Genomic DNA, 23,346 nt, shown 5'->3' with positions numbered 1-23,346 from the left:
TAAAGATGAGCCGGCTTATAAAGATGAGCCGGTGGAGCGGGCAAAGCGGCGAGAAGGAAACCAGACCAGAGCTGGGAGCAGAGTGTTTCGGGGGCAGGGGGTGGCGAGGCCAAGCGTTCCGGTGCTGCTGAGAAACTGGGTGGGATGGAGTGCAGAGTGTCCTCACCGACAGAGATGGGGTTTGGCCACAAAGACTTCCTTGGGTGTCCTTGATGGAGAAGGGTCTCAGTGGGACGCTGGAGGTGGGCTGGGAAAGGGAGGTGAGGAAGTAGAGAGAAGCAGGTCTAGAGACCTCTTTGGAGACTCTTGGGAAGGGAAGGAGCGGGAGGAACAGCCAGGCAGAGAGGAGGCAGGATGGAGGGATTTAATTTCCTTCTAAGACTTGAATGTGTTTTATGTGAATCCATTTTGGGTTTCCCCCAACAGAGCTGAGCACATTGGCTCATCCCAGCCAAGAATGACTTCTTTGAAGGACCCCTCTCCTCCCTCCTCCACCCCCTGTCATCGCCTCCACATGGATAAAAACAAACCCTCACTGGGTAGGGAAAAAAAGGGTGAAAACCTGACTATTGGCAAAACCATCTGGGGGATCTGAAGATAACGGCTCCCTTAGAGGCTGAGTGGCAATGAGCGCTGAGGTAGCCACGCTCGTCAATGATTAATTGATTCTTATTTTCATCTATTTATGGGAAACACTATTCCCTGTTGGTGAGGGAAGACTGGCCACCCGGCAGGCTCTCCCGCCCTCTGGTGGCTCCCTGGCGCTTCTGGAGCAGAAGTGGAGGCTGCCATGTTTGTGCGGCTCTGGCTTTGACAATTTTGGAAGCTGCACGAGGCTTGTGCAACAAATTCTCTCCCCTGCCTTGAAAAGCACAACGGGGCAAGTCTCCCTTTCTAATGGGGCCCACAAAGCATATCAAGGGCCGCGGATCTGGGCTGTCAGATTGACAAATGAGTCTCCTCTTTTGAACGTCAACTTGGGAAGTTGTCCTTGGAAGCTTGAGAGGAGCTGTTAAAAGCAGCTGGTGGGCACCCCACCCCACATCTGGGCCTTTTGAATTAGGGGTAGAGTGGGGGATGCTCTTTCTCGCTGTGAGCCACGGGTAGGATTCCCTCCAAATGTTGGAGATGTGGCCAAAGGCAAAGGCTTAGGCTTCTGCAGGAGCCGACTGTGCTCACACAGCGACCTAACTGGGGCCGGCAGGACCCATTCGTGTCTGCCCTGGGTCTTCACAGCCCCCAAATGGCTAGTGGGCAGCTTCTCAGTGCAGCCCAAGTGAGGACCCAACACAGAGTTTAGGTTGTGGGACTGGAACCCTTCTCATTCCCAATGGCTCCAAACGGGTAGTGGCAGGTGTCTTGGTGAGAAAGATACACCTCCCGGCAGTGATGGCCAACCCCTGGGTGACCTTGGTATCGCTCCCCAAGGTATCACTGAGACCCTCCAATATAAACCCAGGGCCCTGTTTTCTAGAAAACCTTCTGAACAATGAGGCTGGAGACCAACTAACTGCTCAGGGTCTCCTGATTCATTCTTAGTCCTACCAAGAAGAATGGGCAAGGTAGTTTAAGAAAGATTTTTTTTTTAAGGGCCGCATCCGCGGCATATGGAAGTTCCCGGGCTAGGGGTGGAATTGGAGCTGCAGCTGCCAACCTACACCACGACCACAGCAACGCCAGATCTGAGCCACATCTGCGACCTACACTGCCGCTCATGGCAACACTGGATCCTCAACCCACTGAATGAGGCCAGGGATCGAACCCGCATCCTCATGGATACTAGTCAGGTCCTTAACCCGATGAGCCACCACAGGAACTCCAAGCACTGCCACTTGTAACAGAGATGAGGTTGATGGGGAAACAAGCCCCAATTTCAGAAATGTCAAAACGTGGAAAAAAAAATGCATCTTAGAATCAACATTTGAGAACTAGGGGCAGCCGGACAGGTTAGTACTGATGGCAGAGTGAGAACATACAAATGGGGGCCAATCTCCAAATTATACTTGGCTTAATATTAGTTAATGATTAGTTCTTTCTTTGTGAAAGAAACCACTAACATGCAGGCTCTGAGAGGACAGATGGTAGATCCGTGCTGACCATCCCTGTATCCCCATCTCCTCGCTCATAGTAGGTGTTCAACAAATATTTCCTCGACAAATACATAAAACCAAGCCCCGTCATTAAACACGCGGCGAGCCCAGAAAAAAGAAATCATTCATAATTCCCCCACCGTGGGTATTTTGCCTTATTTCCTGTGAGTCTTATATCCTATGAATATGCTCTTTTATATACATGTAAACATAATGTATTATTAGATTTCGCTCCGGGATGTGTTTTTGTATTTCTCTATTAATATGAACGAAATGATGCAATGAGATGGCGCAGAAATGCTTTGAAGACTGTAAAATGTTTAACCAAATATCTTACCATTAGTTATAATAACCCATAGCGATGCTAATACGAATGAAGCTGCTTTTCTGAACATCGACTTCAAAGCTAACAACGAATTTGTCTTCTGAAGCTGGGAATATATTCTGTTCCCTGTCGCCACAGGGAGTCCCTCGGTTTCACGTGGGGAAGAGAAAGAGACTTAAGGGTTCTGAGACGCATCAGCTCCAGCTTCCCACCCAGTCCAGAAATTCCTTGGGTGTCACTAAGAGAGAGGCAGTGAGGATGGGAGAGCATGGAACTCCGACGACACAGACCGATGACACAGCAGCCCACAGAGAGCAGCATCCTTCTTTCCAACCATTGCCAGGGGTGAGATGGGGACCTGGTAGGTTTCAAGGAAGGCTGTTCACGTCCTCTGTGTGACAGCAGCAATGCAGACACAGGAGAGGTCACCACAGGTGCGTCATTTGAGACCCATATGGCGGTTACATTCAGCAACCTACAGAGTCCGACTTGCCTTGCACAACTAGCCCCAAATTCACCTTTCACGAGTGAAGGAACTCATGGGCACACTGAGTCTAACCCATGCCCAGCTCCCTGAAGGGAGGCGGGATGATTCGCATCACACCCAGACGTGAGGATTGACCACGATTATCTCCTTGGCTGGACTCCTCCGCGTCCTCTTCTCCCCCTGCCCTCAACCTTGACCTCTAAAGGCTTGGACCAAACTCATATGGTTTCTACCAGCTCAACGCCAAATCCCTGGGGTGACCCCCAGCCCCCTTAAGGAACTCGAGGCTGCCCAAAGAACTTCCTGTTGGTTGGTTCCTGCCAACACCTGTCACCCTGTCTCTGCGGGAGGAAGAGCCTAACGGTGATGGGGTCCTATGAACAAACTCAGGTGGACTCAAGGACTAACTCCCTACCTTCCCGCATTTTTTTTCATCTCCCAGATTCTGCTCAAGCACCCTCTCTTCCCTGACCTTGACCCCTCATTTTCCCTTTGAAACGCCACGTGCCTTCCACACACACACTGAAGTTGAGTTCCGTTCACACTGAACCCTGTTCCCCACCGCAATGGTATATCACTGATGAATCTGCCCTTAATGCTTTAACTAGTGAACCGCTTAGTTTATCTCTGATGGTATTCGCAGGCTGGCTATTACGCCAGGCTAATAGCTTGGGCTCCAGACTCTTTGCATACCTTGACCTGTTAGTCTCTGTTCTGACTCTTCCTGACTCAAATTCTCAGCCCTGAACTTGGCTCCCTGCTGTCTGCTTCGGGTCTTCCCCTCCCTCTGTTCTGAAGGATGACGTTTTCTGCTTGCGCCACGAGGCCCCCAGCTTGCACACTCTGGCACACTCCACTTCTGCCCATACAGCCTGCCTCGATCTCTGGGGCAACCTCCCAGCCTCCTCTACCCGGGCCGCAAAGTCGCCATCCCCCTCTCCCCTCACTATGTGCTCCAGTGGAGGTTGACCTTGGCCTTTGGCAATGGCCCAGGTGTCAAGTACAGGGAATAGTTCGTGAGGCCCAGAAATGCTTTCCCAGAGACTCAAAAATACTGCTCACTTAGAGATGTTTTTTTTTCCTTTTTTTGTTTTAGGGCTGCAGGCTAGGGGTCAAATCAGAGCTGCAGCTGTCAGCCTATGGCACAGCCACAGCAACACTGAGCAACCTACGCCACAGCTTGCAGCAACGCCAGGTCCTTAACCCACAGAGTGAGACCAGGGATCAAACCTGTGTCCTCATGGCTACTACGTCGGTTTTTTTTTTTGTTTTTTTTTTTAATAGTTGGTTTACAATGTTCTGCCAATTTCTGCTATGCAGCAAAGTGGCCCAGTTACACACACACACATTCTTTTTCTCACATTATCCTCCATCCTGATCCATCACAAGTAATCAGATATAGTTCCCTGTGCTATATGGCAGGTTCCCACTGTCCACTCACTCCAAATGCAATAGTTTACATCTGTTAACCCCAGACTCCCAATCCATCCCATTCCCTCCCCCTTCCCCTAGCACTATGTCAGGTTCTTAACCCGCTGAGCCACAACAGGAACTCCTCACCTAGAGATTTAAAGCCAGTTTCCAGTGCAATGGCTAAGGAGCTGTGATCAGTACCAGACGAAAGATGATTTGGGCCAAATTTTAAAAACAAGCTGAGCTCCTACGTTGCCAACTTCGCATCGTTTTGCAGACCAGTCCTGCACCGTCCTCCAGATTCTCCCACCCCCACCGCCTGGAGCTGGGCTCCCTGTCACTCATGCCCTCCCTCTGAGCTCCAGGCCACCCAGGGCAAATTGTCTTGGCTGACCTGGTTTAGCGTCCACTCAGAGTCATGGTCTCTCCAGCTTTTATTCCAGGCAGACCAGGGGATAAGAGAGGCAACCCCCTGTCTCTACAGTCCTGCTTTGAGACCTCATCCCGACTGAGAAGCTGCAAAGGTCACATCTGTGCCTGCCTTCACTCCACTGACACGCGGCGTTGGCGCAGCCGTCCTGGCGGGCTGGGAGGACCCCTCCCCTGGTGTTAAATCAGAGAGTGGACGAAGCGGGAGGAGGCTTCTTTCCACCTGAACTCTGTGATGCCCTGCGCCTGTCCCTTTGCACAGTCACTTTGCACCGTATTAACACAAGTGATGAAACGTACCAAACTCTGGCTAACAGGTTCCCTTCGCACGCACTGTCTTCCCGCCCCGCCCTCATAAAGATTGTTCCCCCCCCCCCCCCCGCCCCGAGTTCCAGCAAAAAAACAAACAACCAACCGATTCATGAAAAAGAAAATAAGCTGGGTTTCTTTCACACCTAGTTTCAGGAACCAACAGGCAATAGAGGAGAAGTGGCTTATGGAGGTTAAGCTGGTACCTTTCTCCACTTTCAGGCTGAGTCTCTTGACTGAGCCCAGCCCCGCTCCAGCCTCCTGGGTGGACTGAGAGGCTTCCCGGAGTGGAAATCCTATTTCTCCTCCTCATGAGGCAGGCGCTGGGAGAGGCTGAGGACCATGGGTTCAGAGAGCCCAGGGGACTTACCCTCTGCTCCTGTGTGGCCACGAAAGTCTGGAACCCTGGCGCCACCCCAAAGCCCAGCTCTTGGATGAAAGGCGGCTCAGACTGACTGTGGATCTGAACCTTCACGCCTGCTTCAAACGTCGTTTCCTCTGAAAGAACAAAGACGGACAGAGCCACGGGTCAGTGACGGCAGATGCTTGTGGGGTCCTGGGATGGAAAAGCTCAAAGGGATGCGGGACAGGCCTCCGCAGAGGGCAGGATGACGGCCTCCAGAGATGTGCGCATCCTGATTCCTGGCAGGAGTGGCTATGTTACCCGACATGGGCGAAAGGGGCGCTGCCCATGTAACTAAGGATCTGGGGGTGGGAGACCGCCCTCGGGTACCCAGGTAACCACTGTGATCACGAGGGTCCCTACCAAAGGGAGGCAGGAGGATCAGAGTCAGAGAGATGGGAAAAATGCGATGCCGCTGGCTTTGAAGAGGGAGGAAGGAACTACATGCCGAGGCATGTCGGCAGCATCCAGAAGCTAGAAAAGGCAAGGGAGTGGATCTTCCCCAAGAGCCTCTAGAAGGAGGGCAGCCCTGCTGACACCTCGAAACCCATTTTTGAGCTCTGGCTTCCAGAACGGTAAGGGAATACATTTGTGCTGTGTGATGCCACCAAGTTGGTGGCAATCTGTTCCTGCAGCAATCAGAAACTCACTCCAGTCAGCTAAGCCAAGTCCTTGCGTTGGTCTCCAAAACCACAGAATGAGATTATGAAGCGAGTCCAACTCCTCTTCTTTCTATTTACTAACTTCCCTGCTGGGCCATGAGCTGCGGCGAGGAGCTCAGGAGAAGGAAAACATGATGATACAGCAGGTGACCTGAAAACACAGGGCTTGCCTGGAAGTCCTTTGGAGCTGCAGGAGCTGGGCAGCTGGAAGAGCAGCTCCTCGTCTTTCTCTCTTTGGCAGGAGAAATGGCCCTCGGCAGCGAGGGGTGGGAGGGGTGGCAGAAAAGGATGTGACAGCAGACCCTGGCCCATCCCACGTGTGGGCTCTCAAAACTGGGGAGGGGGCGGGGTACACTTATGGGCTAGATCAGCCTATCCTGGGTCTCATTCTCTGTCTTTCTCTTTGCAGACAGCTTGAAGAACGGGCTGTCCCAAATGCAAACCTCATGGAAGCAACACTGACAGAGGAATGGATAAAGATGTGGCACATATACAATGGAATATTACTCAGGCATAAAAAAGAATGAAAAATGCCATTTGCAGCAACACGGATGGGCCTAGAAATTACCATACTAAGTGAAGTTAGTCAGCGAAAGACAAACATCATATGATATCACTTACATGTAGAATCAAAAAAACAAACTTACTTGCAGAATAGAAGCAGACTCATCGACTTTGAAAAACGTATGGTTACCAAAGGGGACGAGTGGGGCTGGGGGATGGACTGGGGGTTGGGATTGGGATATGCACACTGAGGTGTATGGAATAATTGGCCAACAGGGACCTGCTGGGTAGCACAGAGAACTCTACCCAATATTCTGTGATAATCTATGTGGGAAAGAATCTGAGAGCGAATGGACGTGTGTCCATGGATACCTGCGTCCCGTTGTTGTGCAGCAGAAATGATCATTACCTTGTAAATCAACTTCACTCCAATAAAACTTTGAAAAATGAGAAAGCAAATAAACAACGACAACAAAACCAAAATGCAAACCTGAGTAACGCATAGGGAGCCCAGTCTCCTTAACCCGCCCCCCTTCCTTGCTTGCTCTGGGCAGCCCTCTGCTTTCTGGTACCACGTGGTCTCACCCACCAGGACCACTGCGCCGGATGCTGCTGCTGCCTGCTCTGCACGGAGGCACAGGCATCTCCTTCTGTCTAGAACATCTTTCTACTCGGTCCACTCGACCATCTCCCTGCTCATCACTGAAGATGCAGCCCCCAGCCCCGCCCAGAGCAGCACCTCCTTCCTGGTTGTATTCTTCACCTGTGCCTGATAAAGCCTCTGCCGTGCCGTGTCATAATCCTTTATCTCCCTGTCTCTTCCTCCAGGCTGGAGCATCGTGAGGCCAAGTCCCGAGCTTTCTCTGTGGATTTCAGAGACCCTGCACAGGGCTGGGCATCTAGCAGGCACCCAGGGAAGGCCTGTGGAATGCACAGGTGAGAGGTTTGTAACTCAAACCCTCACTTATTTATTAATGGGCAAAGCCAACATAGAATCTAGGTCAAGGAAGGTGCTGGAGGTGGAGAACGGGGACAGGATGGGCAAATGCGGGGGACATGGGGGGAGGGGGACTGAGGGGGAGATGGGGGGAGGGACGTGAGATTGGCAGTCAGGAAGGTGGGGGGGGGTGTCAGCACTGGGGCCATAGCATGGGGAGATTTGGGGGACACACTCTAAAGCTGGCAGAGAAGAGAGAGACGAGGACGGATGGGCAAGGGCCAGGCACGGGAATGCACAGGACCCAGGACAGCCTGGCGTCCAGTGACCAAGGCAGGGTAGGGGGGGGTCCAAGGTCGGGGGTTCAGGAAAGGGTTGCCAGGCGGACAGGGACCAGCGGGGCAGATAGGCAGGACTTTCACAACCGGGATGAGGAGTCCAGTGGCTGCTGTGCGGTTTAGGCCAGGAATCCTTTCATCTACCTCTTCAAGGAGCAGGAGAGAATTCCAGGCAGCCTCCCAACCCCTTCCACTTGCTTCCACCAGACTCAGCTCTCCCGCCATCTTTACCCAAAGGCTCCATCTGGACTCTGGCCCCTCCCTGGTTTGGGGTCAGTCTTTCCCACACTCGGTGGGTGCCTCAAGACAAGAGCGCGCTTCTTGCTCATTCCAGCTCACTTCTGGGTCCATGACCCAGCCCAGGGCCTGGCCCACAGGTACAAGGGGGAGGGGGCTGCGGGAGAGGAGGATGGGTGGGAAGAGGAGGGTTGAGTAGCCAGCTTTCAGGGCTGTGTTTTCTAAGGTCTGCCCCAGAGAGGGCTTGAGGAGAGGCCGAGGACCCCGAAGAACAGGCTTGGCTAGGGGAGGGGGGAGAAGGGGGAACGGAGTGAACGCACAGTGATGCTGGGATTCAGGGATGCTCGTACTTGGGTGAACCGAAAGCTCCTTCGATGAGCTGCAGAGGGAGAGAAGCCAAAACGTGTCTTCCAGAGCTACCTGGAGCTGTGCGCCTGCTTTGTAAGTGAGCTTAAGAAACCTGAGAGCCAGTAAGCCAGGCTAGGGGGAGGTACCTGTGGTTACAGGGAGAAATGAGAAATGAGGCCGTCGTGTCAGAAGTGCCGTGAGTAATGGGCAAAGCAGACAGCCAGGCATGCCCGCCTTAGCGAGAGCTGCCCAAGGCTACCCAGACTGCATTAGGGTTCGAAGGGGAGTTTTTTTTCAGAAGCAGCAGGGGCTAGAGCAGCGTAAATTCCGAAAGTATTCTCATTATCATTACAAACATGCAGCCACCAGATGGGCAGAGGCAGAAGAGCGTGATGAAGAAGGTCTCTGGCCTCCCCAGGACAGCGCCACCTAGAGGGAGCTTCTGCCAAGATGGACTATTCCGTGGAGTTCCAGCTACGGCATGACAGGAAGGGCCGCGTCTCTGCAGTGCCAGGATGCAGGTTGGATCTCTGGACTGGCACAGTGGGTCAAGGGATCTGGTGTTGCCACAGCTGTGGCATAGGTCACAACTGCAGCTCACATCTAATTTCTGGCCGGGGAACTCTATATGCCGTGGGGTGGGCAGAAAAGAAAAAAGATGGAATATTCTAGAACCTGTATTATCCAACCTGGTACTGGTAGCCACAGGAAATGTGAAGAGTGCAACTGAAGAAATGAATTTATGATTAAATAAAGTAATATATACCCCCAACTTTACTGAGCCATCACTGACAAATAAAATTGTATGACACTTAAGTCCACGGTGGAATGATTTGATATACATTGTGAAAGAATCCCTTCCCCATTGGGTTAATTAATATATCCATCACCTCACATATTTACCTATTTTTGGTGTGCTTTATTTATTGTTAATCCAACCAATCTGAATTAATTAAGCCTAAATTTAAGCAGCCACCACCAAATGTTTCAACGCCAAGTTGCTTTAAAGAATGCTGTGAAGGATTTGCTTACCCATTATGCAAACCAGGATTCACAGCCCCCCCCCCCCCCCCCCCCGAGAGCGCGAGAGAGTGCAGGGAAGGGGAAGTTACTACACACCCGCTGTTAGGAGCCCTTGTTCATTGGGACCAAGCCAAAGCCCTCGACAGCCTAACACGAAAGATGATGCTGAATCTGGGGGAGGAGGGGGAGGGTAAGGAGATGTCCAGCCTGCAGAAGCCAGAGTCTGCCAGCCCCTTTCGGGAGCAGGGCCACGGGCGGTGCCAGGTGAGGTCTACCTGTGGAGCATCCTCTGTGCCCGTGGCAAGGGCAGGGGAGCTCCGCGGGAGGAGACGGGGAGTGCCAGGCAGCATGCATAATGGGGCAGCAAAGTACATCGCAATAAAAGAGGCTTGCATCTTTAATCTCTGCAAATTACAGGAAGCATGCCGAGGCCATAAACACTGGAGAGAAGTAGGCAAAGAAGCTTCTCTAAAAATCTGGGAGGCATTTTCTAGGCTAAAGCAGGGATGTGCTGGTACAAAGCAATCTTGGGTGGCATGAGGCTGTTTTGTAACAGTGGCTAGGAGTGCTGGCTTAGGAGGGGAGGGTGGAGGGGGGCTGGCTGCATGGTGGGTGGTGCATCTCAGTGCAGGCTGGCTCTGTCCGTCCCCTTACCCATCCTGTCCCCTCTGCTCTCTGCCCTGGGAGCTGCCCTTGTATAACATGTACTGTTGGGCTCCCTTGCCCTCCAGCTTCTGGTTGCCTTCAGCCAGTGGTGAGTCCGGGTAGGAAACTGGAGGACAGGAGAGTCAGGCTGGGCTAGTCAGTCTCCCAACTCTATCTGCTGGTTCCTGTGGGTTAGCTGTGTGTCACTTTGGATGGGCGCAGCTCTGGGTTGGGGCCTTGCGGGGGGGCGCTCTCCACTCTGATATTGGCTTTCCCCCTTTTCCCTAAGCCCGGTCATGGCTCTTCCTGCTCCCTGGCCCCATCAGCACTGCCTTCCCCAAGCCTCGCTTGCACCCTTGTGAGGGGCCCTTCATTCATCTTCCCTTGTTCGGCCCAGTCTGTGGCGCTGTCGATTTCCTGGTTGGATCCTGATGGGCAAAGTCCCCAGGATGGGTAGAGGGCATCTATTTGCCTCCCGGAGACAGCGGGAGGCCCCTCTGCCTCAGCATCCACTGAAGAGCAGCCTCTGGTTGGGGCACTTGGGGAGGGAGACCTCACTCCCTGTAGGGGTGGCCCGTGGTTTTACCAAGTTCATCCTTGCACGAGTTGAAAACTGCCGGCATATAGATTTTACCCCTGGTTTCTAGCTGCACCCCTTTTTCCAGGATCTGAAGGTGCTTAATGTGACCACAGTTTTCTTGTTTTCCTGCTAACCTTCCCCAGCAGAGCTGATCTCAGTGCATCTTCATTTCTGAGGACCCCACTAACTGAGGTGTCCTCAGGGGTGGGCACGGCCCGGCCAGGCTTCTGCGGGGAGGGAGGAGCCTGGGACCCTCTCCCTGTCTCCCCCAGGAGAGCCAGCTGCCCTGCATGTCTTATGGAGTTCGGGGGACCCACCTGCATGCTGAGCAGGGCCCAGGTGGGCAGGGCTTGTGCCCAGAGACAGAACGTCCCTTTCCTAAAGGAGCAAACCAGGCGTGCCAAAGTCAGTGGACATGCCCCTTCTACCTGGGGGGGGGGGGGGGGTCAGAGCCAGGGAGTGCCTGGGACCTTTGGTGAGATGCTTGGGGCTCTGGGCTCAGGCAGGGTGAGGTCAAGTCCAACTTTGCGGCCTTTGGCAGGCTATTTCATCTCTTGGAGCCTCACTTTTCTGTAAAATATGCAGAATGGGTTGCAACGTAGAAATGGATGAAGCCTGTGTGCTCTCATCTCAGAGCTCAAGGGAAAGCCCACTGATCCTGTGACAGTGAGACAATCACAGGGATCAAGCCCAAGCCCTTGAGAGCCCTGGTAGAATGGGCCTGCCAGATGCAATGGCGCCCCTCGAGGGCTGGGCCATGAGAGGTGTCATCTTGATCCCTCATGCTCCCCTGGCTTGTACAGAGAAATCCAGGGCCCGAATCCCAGGTGGGGCGGGGGGCCCGGTGAAGAGGAGCAGGAAAGCATATCAAGAAAAGCATGGGCTCTGAAATCACGGAGACCTGGGTCTGACTCCCAGCCCCACTCCCTAACAGCTGTGTGACCCCAGGCAAGTTCCAATGCCTCTCTGAGCCTTGCAAAAGGGGACTGATCTCTCAGGTTACTTTCAGCTTTAACATTCTATGAGCTGGGGATCACACCCAAGCCTCTAGCCTCGTGGCATCTTGTTTTAATTTCCTGAGAAACGCGTTTTAAAACAGTAGACTGGGCTGTTCAGCACGCAGGTCAGGTCAGAACGGTGGTTTTTTTCTAAAGACAGGACAAAGAACCCACGAGTTGCTGCCTTGATAAGAACGGTCAAAGCATCTCTCGTCCTCCCTTGTGGCCCTGCCCCTCCCAGACAGGCCCAGTTGAGCAGCATCCTGGGTGAGAAAATCCAAAGCCGGCCTGGAGAAGGTACGCTCACGCCTGATTGCTCCTGAGTGACATTTTGAGGCGAGCTGAGCTTCTGGAGGAAGAAAAATCAGCGTTGAGTCCCCAGGCTGGAGGGGCTGCAATTATGTCTGTGCAGGGCTACAGCAGGAGGTAGCAAAGTGTTCTCACCAACAGCTCAAGGGGCCACAAAAGTTTGGTGATGGCTGCAAATCCCAGCCCCCTCCGGCAGAGCCACAGAACACACTAGCATTTAAAAGGCCCTACAAACCTGCTCACCCTCTGATAAAATGACTGGTACCCAAAGCAAACTTTTTTCGGTTCCTTTTCTTTTTCTTTTCTTTTTTTTTTGTCTTTTTGCCCTTTCTAGGGCTGCTCCAGTGGCATATGGAGGTTCCCAGGCTAGGGGTCTAATCAGAGCTGTAGCCACCAGCCTACACCAGAGCCACAGCAACGCCAGATCTGAGCCGCATCTGTGACCTACACCACAGCTCACGGCAACGCCGGGTCCTTAACCCACTGAGCGAGGCCGGGGATCGAACCTGCAACTTCATGGTTCCTAGTCGGATTCGCTTCTGCTGTGCCACGACGGGAACTCCATGGTTCCTTTTCTTTTTCTTCATTTTTAAGGAGCAGTTGTTCTTGGCAGGAAGAACCAAGGAGCAAATCAGAAGATAGGGATTCAGGGAGTTCCCGTCATGGCTCAGCAGAAACGAATCTGACTAGGATCCATGAGGATGCAGGTTCAATCCCCAGCCTCACTCAGTGGGTTAAGGATCCGGTGTTGCCATGAGCTGTGGTGTAGGTCAAAGACGAGGCTGGGATCTGGCATTGCTGTGACTCTGGTGTAGGCCAGCGGCTACAGCTCCGATTCAACCCTTAGCCTGGGAACCTCCATATGCCATGGGTGCGGTCCTAAAAAGACAAAAAAAAAAAAAAAAAAGAAAAAGAAGATAGGGATTCAAGTCCTCATTCCAAAACTTAGGCATGAGATCCTGGGAAAGTCATTCAGCATCTTGGAGACTTGCTTTACCACATCTGCGAAGTGGGTTAAATGATGAGAACTGCCCTGCCTACATCATGAGACTCTGTGAGGAGCAAAGGACAGTCCACAGGCCGTGTGCCTTATATACTGTAGAGTGACGTGCTTGTGTTGGCAAAGACCACAGTTCATGTCAGGTCTTGGTTATGCCACAGAGATGTGGGGTCCACTCTGAAAGCATCCCTGTTAAACGGAATATTTGCAAAACACACATGAGCGAAGGCACCCAGTGTGGAGTTGGGTCTAGTCTCATTATAAAAAGATTTGTTCCAAGGATTCTTTAAATAATGAGTTTCCCTAGATCATTCAGGCTCAGAGATTATAAATTACTTGCTAACAGGGCTGATCGTCTGGGTGGGCAACCAGCGTGCAGGAAAAAGTGGCATGTCTCTGAAACGACAGGGGAAGTTGGTGGATGATTGAGATTCTATTGATAAAAATTCTGTTTGCACACTCTGACGGCGGAAGTTAGATGCAACCACATTGCCGGAGAGATTAGGCGTAGAGATTGTGGGGTGACTACAGAATTCAAACTCACTCAAAGCATTACCAAATTCATAGCAACTTTTTCTGATCGAGTATTTTCAACAATAATGCAAAAAGCATGATATTCATGTGGAGGTGATGTCTGAGCAATAGTTTGACGCTAAAAAGGCATCCTTGTACTTCTAAAAGGTTGGAAATAATGATCTAGATCAGAGCTGCTTCTTTTCCTTTTTTTTTTTTCTTTTTTCTTTTTGGGGCCGCACCTGCGGCATATGGAAGTTCCCAGACTAGGGGTTGAATCGGAGCTGCAGCTGCTGGCCTACACCACACGTCAACACCAGATCCAAGCTGCATCCGTGACCTACCCTGCAGCTTGTGGCAACACTAGATCCTTAACCCTCTGAGTGAGGCCAGGTATCAAACCAGCATCCTCATGGACACTCTGTCGGGTTCTTAATCCGCTGAGCCACAAGGGGAGCTCCAGAGCTTCTTAGACTTGAATGGGAGTCACCGAGGACGCTATTACTGTGCAGATTTGGGTGGGGCCTGAGGTTGTGCCTTTCTAACAAGCTCCCGGGGGATGCCAGTGCTGCTGGTGGGAGGGCCACACTTTGGGCAGCAGGACTCACAGAACATCTGTGTTCTGGTGATCCGGCCTCTGCCTGCCTCTCCAGCCCCAGGTTGCACCCTTGACACCTGGGACTGTCCTTGGCCCTGTGACACCTGGGACTGTCCTTGGCCTTTGCTCCCGATTCCCGTCCCCCTGCCTGGCATGTCCCTGCCCAATGACCCACACCCTCCCTGACTCCGACACACCGCCCAGCCACCTGGCAAAGAGGCCTGAGGGTAGGACGGAGGTCATCTCTTCTCTGGAGCCCCCCCTGCCATTCCCTTTTCCTCCCTTCCAGCCCTCATTATCCCCTCCTCGGCGTCCCAGGCTTCCTCTGTCCGTCTTAGCGCTTGATGACATTTCATTGTTTACACGTCTCCTGAGCAGACGGCAAACACCTGCCATCCCTTAAGGACCTTTACAGGAGAGCTGTCGAGTCAATGAATTTCCATCTCCTACCTAAAAGGAGCCCTCCAGAGAGTCCCTAGATGGTGAACGCTCTGCACACCTGGACAGGGCTTTACATCTGTATCCCTGAGCGGCTGGCAGGTAGTAGGCGCTCTTGGCAATTTCCTAACTAGGAAGACATGAACTCTGTGGCGGGTCTGTTTCATCTACTGCCTAGATGATCCCCCCAGACCACTGCCTGTCCGACTGGAGGAGTTTTTTTTTTTTTTTTGGCTGCATCTGTGGCATGCAGAAGCTCCCAGGCCAAGGATCGAACCTGAGCCACAGCGGTAACACCACCAGATCCTTAACTCCTAGGCTAACAGGGAACTCTGGCTGGGAGGTGTTTTTTTTCCTTTTGTTTTGTTTTTGTCCTTTGTCCTTTTTTAGGGCTGTACCCCACGGCATATGGAGGTTCCCAGGCTAGAGGTCTAATCGGAGCTGTAGTCACCTGCCTACACCAGAGCCATAGCAACGCCAAAACCAAGCCGCATCTGTGACCTACACACCCACAGCTCATGGCAATGCCGGATCCCGAACCCACTGAGTGAGGCCAGGGATCGAACCCGCAACCTCATGGTTCTTAGATTCGTTTCTGCTGCGCCACGACGGGAACTCCTGGCTGAGGGTTTTAACTAGAGCACGTATATTTTCTGCGTAGCCCTTAGCCACTGTATGAAGCAGATGATGAAAATCAGGCTTCTTTTGGCTACGTCATGGATGCGTGTCTCCACTGGTGCCTCTAACTATGGCATCACTTCTCCAGATTCCTTGGCACCTGTGGAGACCATCCATCCAGTACAAACGCCCACTCTGAGAGTGAGTTCAGAATCCCAGCTGGCTGAGGCAGGTTCCTGTGACCCAGACCCTCGGAGTTCAGACCAGAGCCCGCACCTCTCCTTCTGGCGAGGTCCTCAGTACCAGGTCCTAAGACAAGAGTCTTTCCTGGGAGCAGAGATGTCGGGGAAACCATAGCAAGCATCCGCATCCACTCTCACTGTGTCCCATCTGTGATGGGGGCTGGGAACTGTGCTACCCTTGAGAGCTGCTCAGGCCTTCCAGCTACATGGAAAATTTATGATTATTTTTAATTTAATTTTAATTTTTATCGAAGCAATATATGTACATAATTTAAAAAGCCAAATGGTACCTCAAGGCTTTTAATGAAAAACAGTAGTTTCCTGCTCCACCTCTCCTGAACCCCCCGTGTGCGCCTCTGCTGAGACAAGTACTCTCAATTCTTTGAGCTGTTTCTATGGCACTGATGTCCATATTTTCACAGACATCAACTGCTTGACAGTTCTTTCTTTTTTTTCTCTTTAGGGCCACACTAAAGAGCAGCATATGGAGGTTCCTGGGCTAAGGGTTGAATTGAAGCTGCAGCCGCCAGCCCACACCACAGCCACAGCAACGCCACATCCAAGCTGTGTCTGCAACCTACACCACAGCTCATGGCAACACTGGGTCCTTAACCCACTGAGTGAGGCCAGGGATCGAACCCACATCCTCACCGACTCTGTGTCGTGTTCCCAACCTGCTGAGCCACAACAGGAACTCCTATTTCTTGGTTTTTAACAATTTTAAATATTCTCTACTGAGTTTCTACCATGGGAGCTGAGGGTGTAGGCTTCCTTTATGAAGGATCCTGCTATATATTTGCTTTCCTTTCACCCTCCTCTATATGCTTACATGATTATTTTGGTCAAATCGGTACGCAGCTTTTATATAATTATAATTATCTAAGTATTGCTCACACCCCAGCCTTATAGTATATAATGTTTTGGATCCCTCTCTCATGAAACTATTGTGTTTTTCCTGTTTTTTTTGTTTGTTTGTTTTGATGTGTTTGGCTTATACCCATCACACAAATGGAAAAAAAAAAAAAAAAGGGTCAAACTCATAGAAAGCACAGAAAAGTCATTACCAGGGGCTGGGCTGGGGATAATGGAGAGGCTGGTAAAAGTGTACAAACTTTCAGCCATAAGATGAAAAAGGTCCAAGGACTTAATGTAAAACCTGGTGACTTCAGTGGGTAACTCCATAGCATAGAATTGAAATTTGCCAAGAGAGTAGAACTTTATATAAGTATGAATATATTTGAAATCAGATTCTACCCTCATACTTCATTTGTAGCTTGCAGGATACAGAGTTCTATCTTGGAAAAGAAAGATTCCTGCCCCCGCCCTTCCCCAAATTTGAAGGCATTGCGCCATTGTCTTCTGGCTTCAACTGCATCTGTTGAGAAGTCTATTCTGATTCTAGATCCTAGGGATGGGACTGGTTTTTTTCCTCTTCAGAACCTTTTAAAGCTTCATGAGCATGAATTTCACAGGGATGTGTCTTGGTCTGGTGGTCTTGCCACTTATTGCAGATGGGATTGAGTGCATTCTTTCGATACAGAAAATCACGTGGGGCAGTTGGGAATTTTTCTTATTTTATTTCTTTGGCAACATTCTCTTCCCCACTCTCTCACTTTTGTTATTCTGGAACTCCTTGTTGTAGGATGTGGGACTTTTTGGATTTACCCTCTCATTTCCATATTTTTTTTCTCTCCCATTTTCCATCTGTTTGTTTTTTTGTTCAAGGCAATTTCCCCAATTCCAACCCTTCTGTGGGTTTAAAAAGATGTTTGTGATCATATTTTTAATTTCCAGGAGGTTTTTTTTTTTTTTAACTTTTTCTTTGAAAGCTACTTTTTAATAGCATCCTTTTCTTTTTTTTCTTTTTTTTTTTTTTGGCTATGCTTGCAGCATAGGGAAATTCCCAAGCCAGGGATAGAACCCATGCCACTGCAGTGACCTGAGCCACTTTAGTGACAATGCTGGATCTTTAACCTGCTGTGCTGCAAGGGAACTCCTAATAGCCTTCTATTTTAATAGCTGGTGTTTATGAATGCAGTATCGTTTCTTATCTCTTGAGAATTTTAATTAAAAGGGTTTGCTGTTTCCCCTGCTCCTTGCATTTATTTTTTAAATTATCAAACACATACTTAGTGCCTATTATTACTCAGGCACTTTTCTAAGTATTTCACAAATACTAACTCATTTCAATCTTCCTAACAATCTTAAAGAGTAGATAAATAATATTCCCATTTTAGAGGTGATGGAACTGAGGCCTAGAGAGGTTAAGTAATTTTTCCAAGGTCTCGTAGCTGGTAAGGCATATAGCTGGGATTTTAGTCCAGGCTCTAGAGCTTGGGCCCTTAATCGTTTATCTCTATTTCCTCCAACTTTCTTTTTGGTTTGTTTGGCTTTGGTTCCTTTCCAGGTAGTGGCTTCCCTTGACTTTTTGACTGCCCATTCATAGTTAAGAGTTATTTAGAGGCGGCGCAGTCTTCCTTGTGTGTGAGAGAACTGACTGCAGGATTTCTAGGGTGACGTAACTAGGTCATTTGTGTGGGAACTCTTGACTGTTATTCTCTGTGAATCTCTTCTTTTGAGCTTGTCTCCAGGAAGGGACTGCTCCAGACTTCTGGCTGGGGAGTGGATGGTGTAGATGAGTCTGGCTGGGAGTCTCACTACTCAGCAAGCAGAATTTCACCTTCTCTCCCTGTTTTTGGCACCTCACTGGTGCTCTCAGCAATGCCAGACCCTTAACCCACTAAGGGAGGCCAGGGATCGAACCCGCATCCTTACGGATACCAGTCAGGTTTATTACTGCTGAGCCACAATGGGAACTCCCTCAAACTTACCTTTTGCTGGGGTTCAGAGAGAGATTTGCCTGGCTGCTTTGGGCCATGGGAAGCTATCTGGGGGGCCACATAACTTAACTCCTTTTAGAGGCTTTTAATCTGGGGGACCACATAACTTAACAAATCCTCCTAGCTCTAGCTGCACCTCTCATTCCCATTGTCAGCGATGTCTGATGCCTTCAATCCCGGATCCTTTCTGGGACGGAGGGTGTCTATGGTGAGAACTGGGTGGCTTTGATCAATTCCCCTGGGCAGACCCTGACCCTTCAGCCTGCCCTGTGCCTAAGTCAGTTACCCTCTGTTCTCCATTTTCCAAAAATGTGCCCATATCTACTGTTGACTTCTCTCCCATCTTCTTTGTCTTTGTGGGTTTATATTAAAAAAAGAAAAAAAAAACAACAAAAAACCCTTGATTGCCATTTTGAGGAGGTTTGGGGAAGGAGCCTCCATAAAAACTTCTGTTCATTCCACTGTGTCCAACCAGACGTCTAACCTGGTAACTTTCCTGAGGCTCTGGAGCTCAGCAGGCTCCTTTCATCATCCCAGGAGCCGGGAAGAGATGCTTGGAGCTGGTCCCTGGGATGTACACAGCCACAGGACCAAAGGACGGTTTGCGTTCCCAATCAATCACCCACTCAAAGTGGCTTTCAAACTGGGTTCCTCGGAGCCCAAGGGTTCCTCGGTGAATGTCTTGGGATCAGCCACAGTGAGTGGGGAGAAATCCAACCGGAGGTCCCCATTTCCAGTTGATCCGGAGCCCCTCTCCCTTTATCTGTGTTATATATTGGGGCTGTGCTACAGCTTTTGTTCCATACAAGGATTCTGCCATGGGGGAAAAAAAAAGGGAGGAAAAAATAGAAAAGGAGAACGGCAACAGACCTATCATTATATGCCATTCTGTCTCCAAAGATGTCACTGGAACATTTTTTTTTTTCCTGCGCTATTTTCATGGCAGTGCTTTTATAATCACATTTTGAACATTAAAGGCATGTAGTGGAAGGAGAATTGCTTTGGGGTCCATAAGAGTATTTTCAGCGTGGTTCAAGCACTTAATGAGGCGTGTGTTCTTGGGGAGCTTCCTCAGCCTCTCTGGGCTCCAGGGTCTTTCTCTCTCTGTGGGGATGATGACACCTCATTAGGAGGGTCACTTGGAGGATTCATGGGATGGAATGTTCCTGGCATGTAAGAGCTACTCTAACATTAATTTCTCCCTCCCCCTGGCCCCGTCAGTGGGCACGATTTCAGCAACTTTTTTCTCTCTCTCAACAAATACATCAGCAAATACGTATTGCCCTGCTGTACAGCAGTGAGCCAGGCATCCAAATCCCTGACCTCTTGGAGCATGTGTTTCAGGAGAGGGGGACTGACCACAAAAAAGAAATCAGTAAATGATATGGTACACTTAAAGGTGACACATGACATGGAACAAAGGACAAGGAGAGCAGATAAGGAGGGGGTGAGGAGTGGGGAAGGGGGCAGTTTTAAATAAGGTTGTCAGGGTAGGTGAGATCTGAGCAAAGACGTGATGGAGGCGGGCAAAGAGCCACGTGGGTGTGAGCAGGAAATGCTAGGCAAACGGCATGGAGAATGCAGGGGCTCTAAGGTAAGTCTTCCTGGAATGTACGAGGAGGCACTTGGAAGCCCATGTGGCTACAATCAAGTGAACAAGAGGACGGAGTAGGAGCGGATGAGGCAGGGGAGATAATATGGGGCAAGATAGTGACCTCTAGTTAGGCCATAGGCTCGCAAAAATAATTCCTTTGTTCAAAAATACAATATCAGGCATAGTTCCCATTGTAGCTCAGTGGGTTAAGAACCTGATATAGTCTTCATGAGGATGTGGGTAGGATCCCTGGCCTCACTCAGTGGGCTACGGATTTGGCGTTGCCGTGGCTGTGGTGAAGCCAGCAGGTGCGGCTCCGATTCGATCCCTAGCCTGGGAACTTCCATACGCCGCAGGTGCGGCCGTAAAAAAAATATATATATATATAAAAATATATATATAAATATATATATATATCTATATATATAAAACATATATATATATATAAAGCATATTATACATATATAATATCAAACTTGTTTTTCTACAATCCTAGGATTTGGGGTCATCGAGGGAGAGTTTACTTGGTAAAATGGATATTCTGCATCAGAATGAATGAAGGTATAACTTTTGAGCCTCTCTGTCTAGAAGGTGAGTTCATCAGAGCTCCCTGCACACGGAGTCTCATCTGCTCAGATATAACCCCTCATCACTCCCCGCCGCTGCTCCTGCTTTCCCAGCAGCGCCATTCACCGGACTGCCTACCCCGCTGCCGTCCATCCCCCTTCTTCAGGGCCTCAGGGCGACCCTGTCCTTCCAGGAATACAATTCCCAGTCACTGATTGGTCGGGGGTGGGGCCCCCGACTGGGCTGGACCAGTGATTCTCTTCCCCGTTTTTTTTTTTTTTTTTTAATAGTTCAGTGAGAGACTCAGCACAGTCTCTTGCTGATGGCAGGGTGTGTAAAATACACATCTACTGGGAGCCGTGTGTAAAAAATATATATGTGTGTGGAAAAAGCCTGTCTCTGGTGAGAAAGAATAAAGCAATTCCGAGGAGAGGTGAGAGATGGGGGGTGGGGGCGGGGCGGGACAGGAGCCCTTGGTTCAGCTGTTTCTGACGCTGCCTTCCCGCTGCTCGGTTGCTGAAATTCGCCTTGGATTCCAGGGGCAATGCAGTTCCTTTTATGCCCAAGCTTGTTTGAATCTGGTTCCTCTCTTGTTCCGCCTAGATAACCCACTGCCTATTTCTTTTATCTGTGAAGGTACTCAGAGGCATCTACACAGAGTTTCATTTTTAACAACCTCCCACCCGCCTTCAATTTAATTTCCTTTAGAAAGCGCTGGTCATGAAATCTGCACTTCTGTCGTCTAGGACAGATTTTCTGTCCTTTTTCTATTTTGTGAGCTCTTCCATGAAAAAGAAGGTTTTCCACGGTCAAAAGCATTGGGGAAATAAATGCTGCCTGCAATATTCCTATCTTCAAGATTCATGGTGTAGTATATTCAAGAATTCCTGCCATGAATTAACGTGTTTAACTTTGCCTAACTGGGGCTCCCCAGATAGATCCCTTCTCTTCCGGTAAGAGGTGATACCCCCAACTCCTGACAGCCCCTAGGGTTGAACCGGGGGCACACTGTCTAGGTCCTGGTGTGACTGAACTTGCCTTCTTGGCGTATTCCCAGGGGTGCCCTGCACAACGACCTTTGACCAAGAAGACATTGTCAGCCAGGAGGAGAGGACACTTCAGATAATTTTCATAGTGACTTTCCTTGGGCTAAGCATGAGCCCATAGCACTGAGTCCACCCAAAGAGGCTGCCTTTTCCTAATTCACTTTGGTTGGCATGAAACATCCTTCCTGTCAGTGAGAATTATACCTGGAGGAGTGGTTCCCTCACTGCTTCCTGAAATTTCTCAGAGGTGAAGCAAAACGTGCCAGAGGCTCTGCTCTGAGAATGGGATTTCCAGATAAGTTGCTCCAGACCCTTTTGTGGGTACAGGGTATTTGGGGTGGTCTCACCATCCTCCCATCCACTGGTCACCATTATTTACAGTTTGCAGAGAGTGCTCATTTGATCAGCAGGAAAGAAAGGGCTGAAGGTTTGATCTTGGGTCTGCCTTTTTTTTTTTTTTTCCCTTGGCCACCCTATGGCATTTGCAGTTCCCCGGCCAGGGATTAAATCCGAGCCGCAGTCATGCTGGATCCAAGCTGTGTCTACAACCTACAGCACAGCTCACGGCCATGCCGATCCATAACCCACTGAGCAAGGCCAGGGATCAGACCCGCCTCTTCATGGATACTAGTCAGGTTCTTAACCCTCTGAGCCACAACGGGAACTCCCTCCAGGACTCGCTTTATTTCTTTGTTTCTCTCCTTTTCCAGGGACATCCTTACCATTCACTGGCATGTCACCAACCCCTTGATGGAGAGTGGCCCGTCATAGGGTGGGCCAGGACAGCCCACCAGAGACAGACATCTTTCAGAGTCCGCACCCCTCCACCATCACCCCCGGCCCCGGTCCCTGTGCCCAGCTCACCTGTCTCTCCCCAGATGGGCAGGTACTCATCTTGCTGAATGTCCAGCATGATCTCCAGCCCGTTGCCTGTCCCCCCCTTGACCGTGGTGAGCAGAGGTTTGCCGTCCTCGCCTGAGTTAAACATGTAACACTTCCCATATTTTGTAAACACCTGAAGGAGAGAAGAGAGAGAGAAAAGCACATGGGTGACTTCAGACTGGGCTCCAGAGATGAGGGAGACCCCAGAAGTCCAAGAGCAGGCCAGAGCCCCCACAGCCCGTCCCAATCAGCCCCTCTTGGGGACAACAATTCCTCATCCCTCAGGAGCGGCCTGGCGTTTGCCAGGTGGGATTCTGGCATCACAGAGCAAACCTGGACACCCTGTGGGGTTTGCTGCCCTGGGATCTGGTCTCTTCTCCCTCGGACCACGCCCCCACTCTGGGCGGTCCTGTCCACTTTCAAGGGTCAGGTATTGTCCCCATGCTCCTGACCCTCCAGTCTCTGCCTCCAGCCACGCTGATCTCATTGCCTGATAAACGTGACCTCGGGGGGAGCCCCGGACCCCCCCTCTCCCACTCGGCATGTCCCATGGGATCAGACCTTCCTCAGCCTCCTCACGCCCCGGGGTGGTCCCCCTGTACACTATGTCCCGAGAATGGCACAGCCACCTGCTCGTGGGCTCAAGCTGGACCCTCAGAGCGGCTGTCCTCTCTGCCTCTCCCTCACCCCCATGTCCGATTAACCGGCAGGGCCCATCGACACCCAGCTTGAATGTGGCCTTTACTCTTCTGCAGCACCACAACCGAGGCCCCTATCGCCCCATCATTTCTCGCCCCGGCTGCTGCAGTTTCCTAGCGGGGCTCCCGGACTCCAGACAACTTTCTCCAGCCCATCCTCCAGGTGAACTGTGGCTCCCTCTGTCCGAAATGCAAACCTGATGATGTTAATCCTGGGCTTAAAACCCACCAGGGCGCCCCATGTCCCTTAGGGTAAGACCCAGGCCCTCCCCC

The 23,346-nt window shown here is 50.8% G+C and overlaps 1 protein-coding gene across 1 annotated transcript in view; it reads right to left on the bottom strand.

Annotated features, from left to right (window-relative positions):
- The window catches only part of ASIC2 (acid sensing ion channel subunit 2), an 86,366-nt gene extending 63,854 nt beyond the window's left edge, over positions 1–22,512 (bottom strand). Inside the window, exons 1-2 of the mRNA XM_047758426.1 lie at positions 22,358–22,512; positions 5,424–5,551 (exon numbers count right to left, since the gene is read on the bottom strand). Of these exons, the coding sequence (XP_047614382.1) occupies positions 5,424–5,551; positions 22,358–22,481 (252 nt within the window). The 5' untranslated portion in view covers positions 22,482–22,512. The remainder of the gene's footprint in view (positions 1–5,423; positions 5,552–22,357) is intronic.
- Positions 22,513–23,346: the final 834 nt, after the last annotated feature.

Source organism: Phacochoerus africanus, chromosome 14 (assembly GCF_016906955.1).
Source record: "Phacochoerus africanus isolate WHEZ1 chromosome 14, ROS_Pafr_v1, whole genome shotgun sequence".
NCBI classification, from domain to species: domain Eukaryota; kingdom Metazoa; phylum Chordata; class Mammalia; order Artiodactyla; family Suidae; genus Phacochoerus; species Phacochoerus africanus.
Note: the sequence above shows the minus strand (reverse complement) of the source record. Positions and strands in the feature narration are given on the sequence as shown.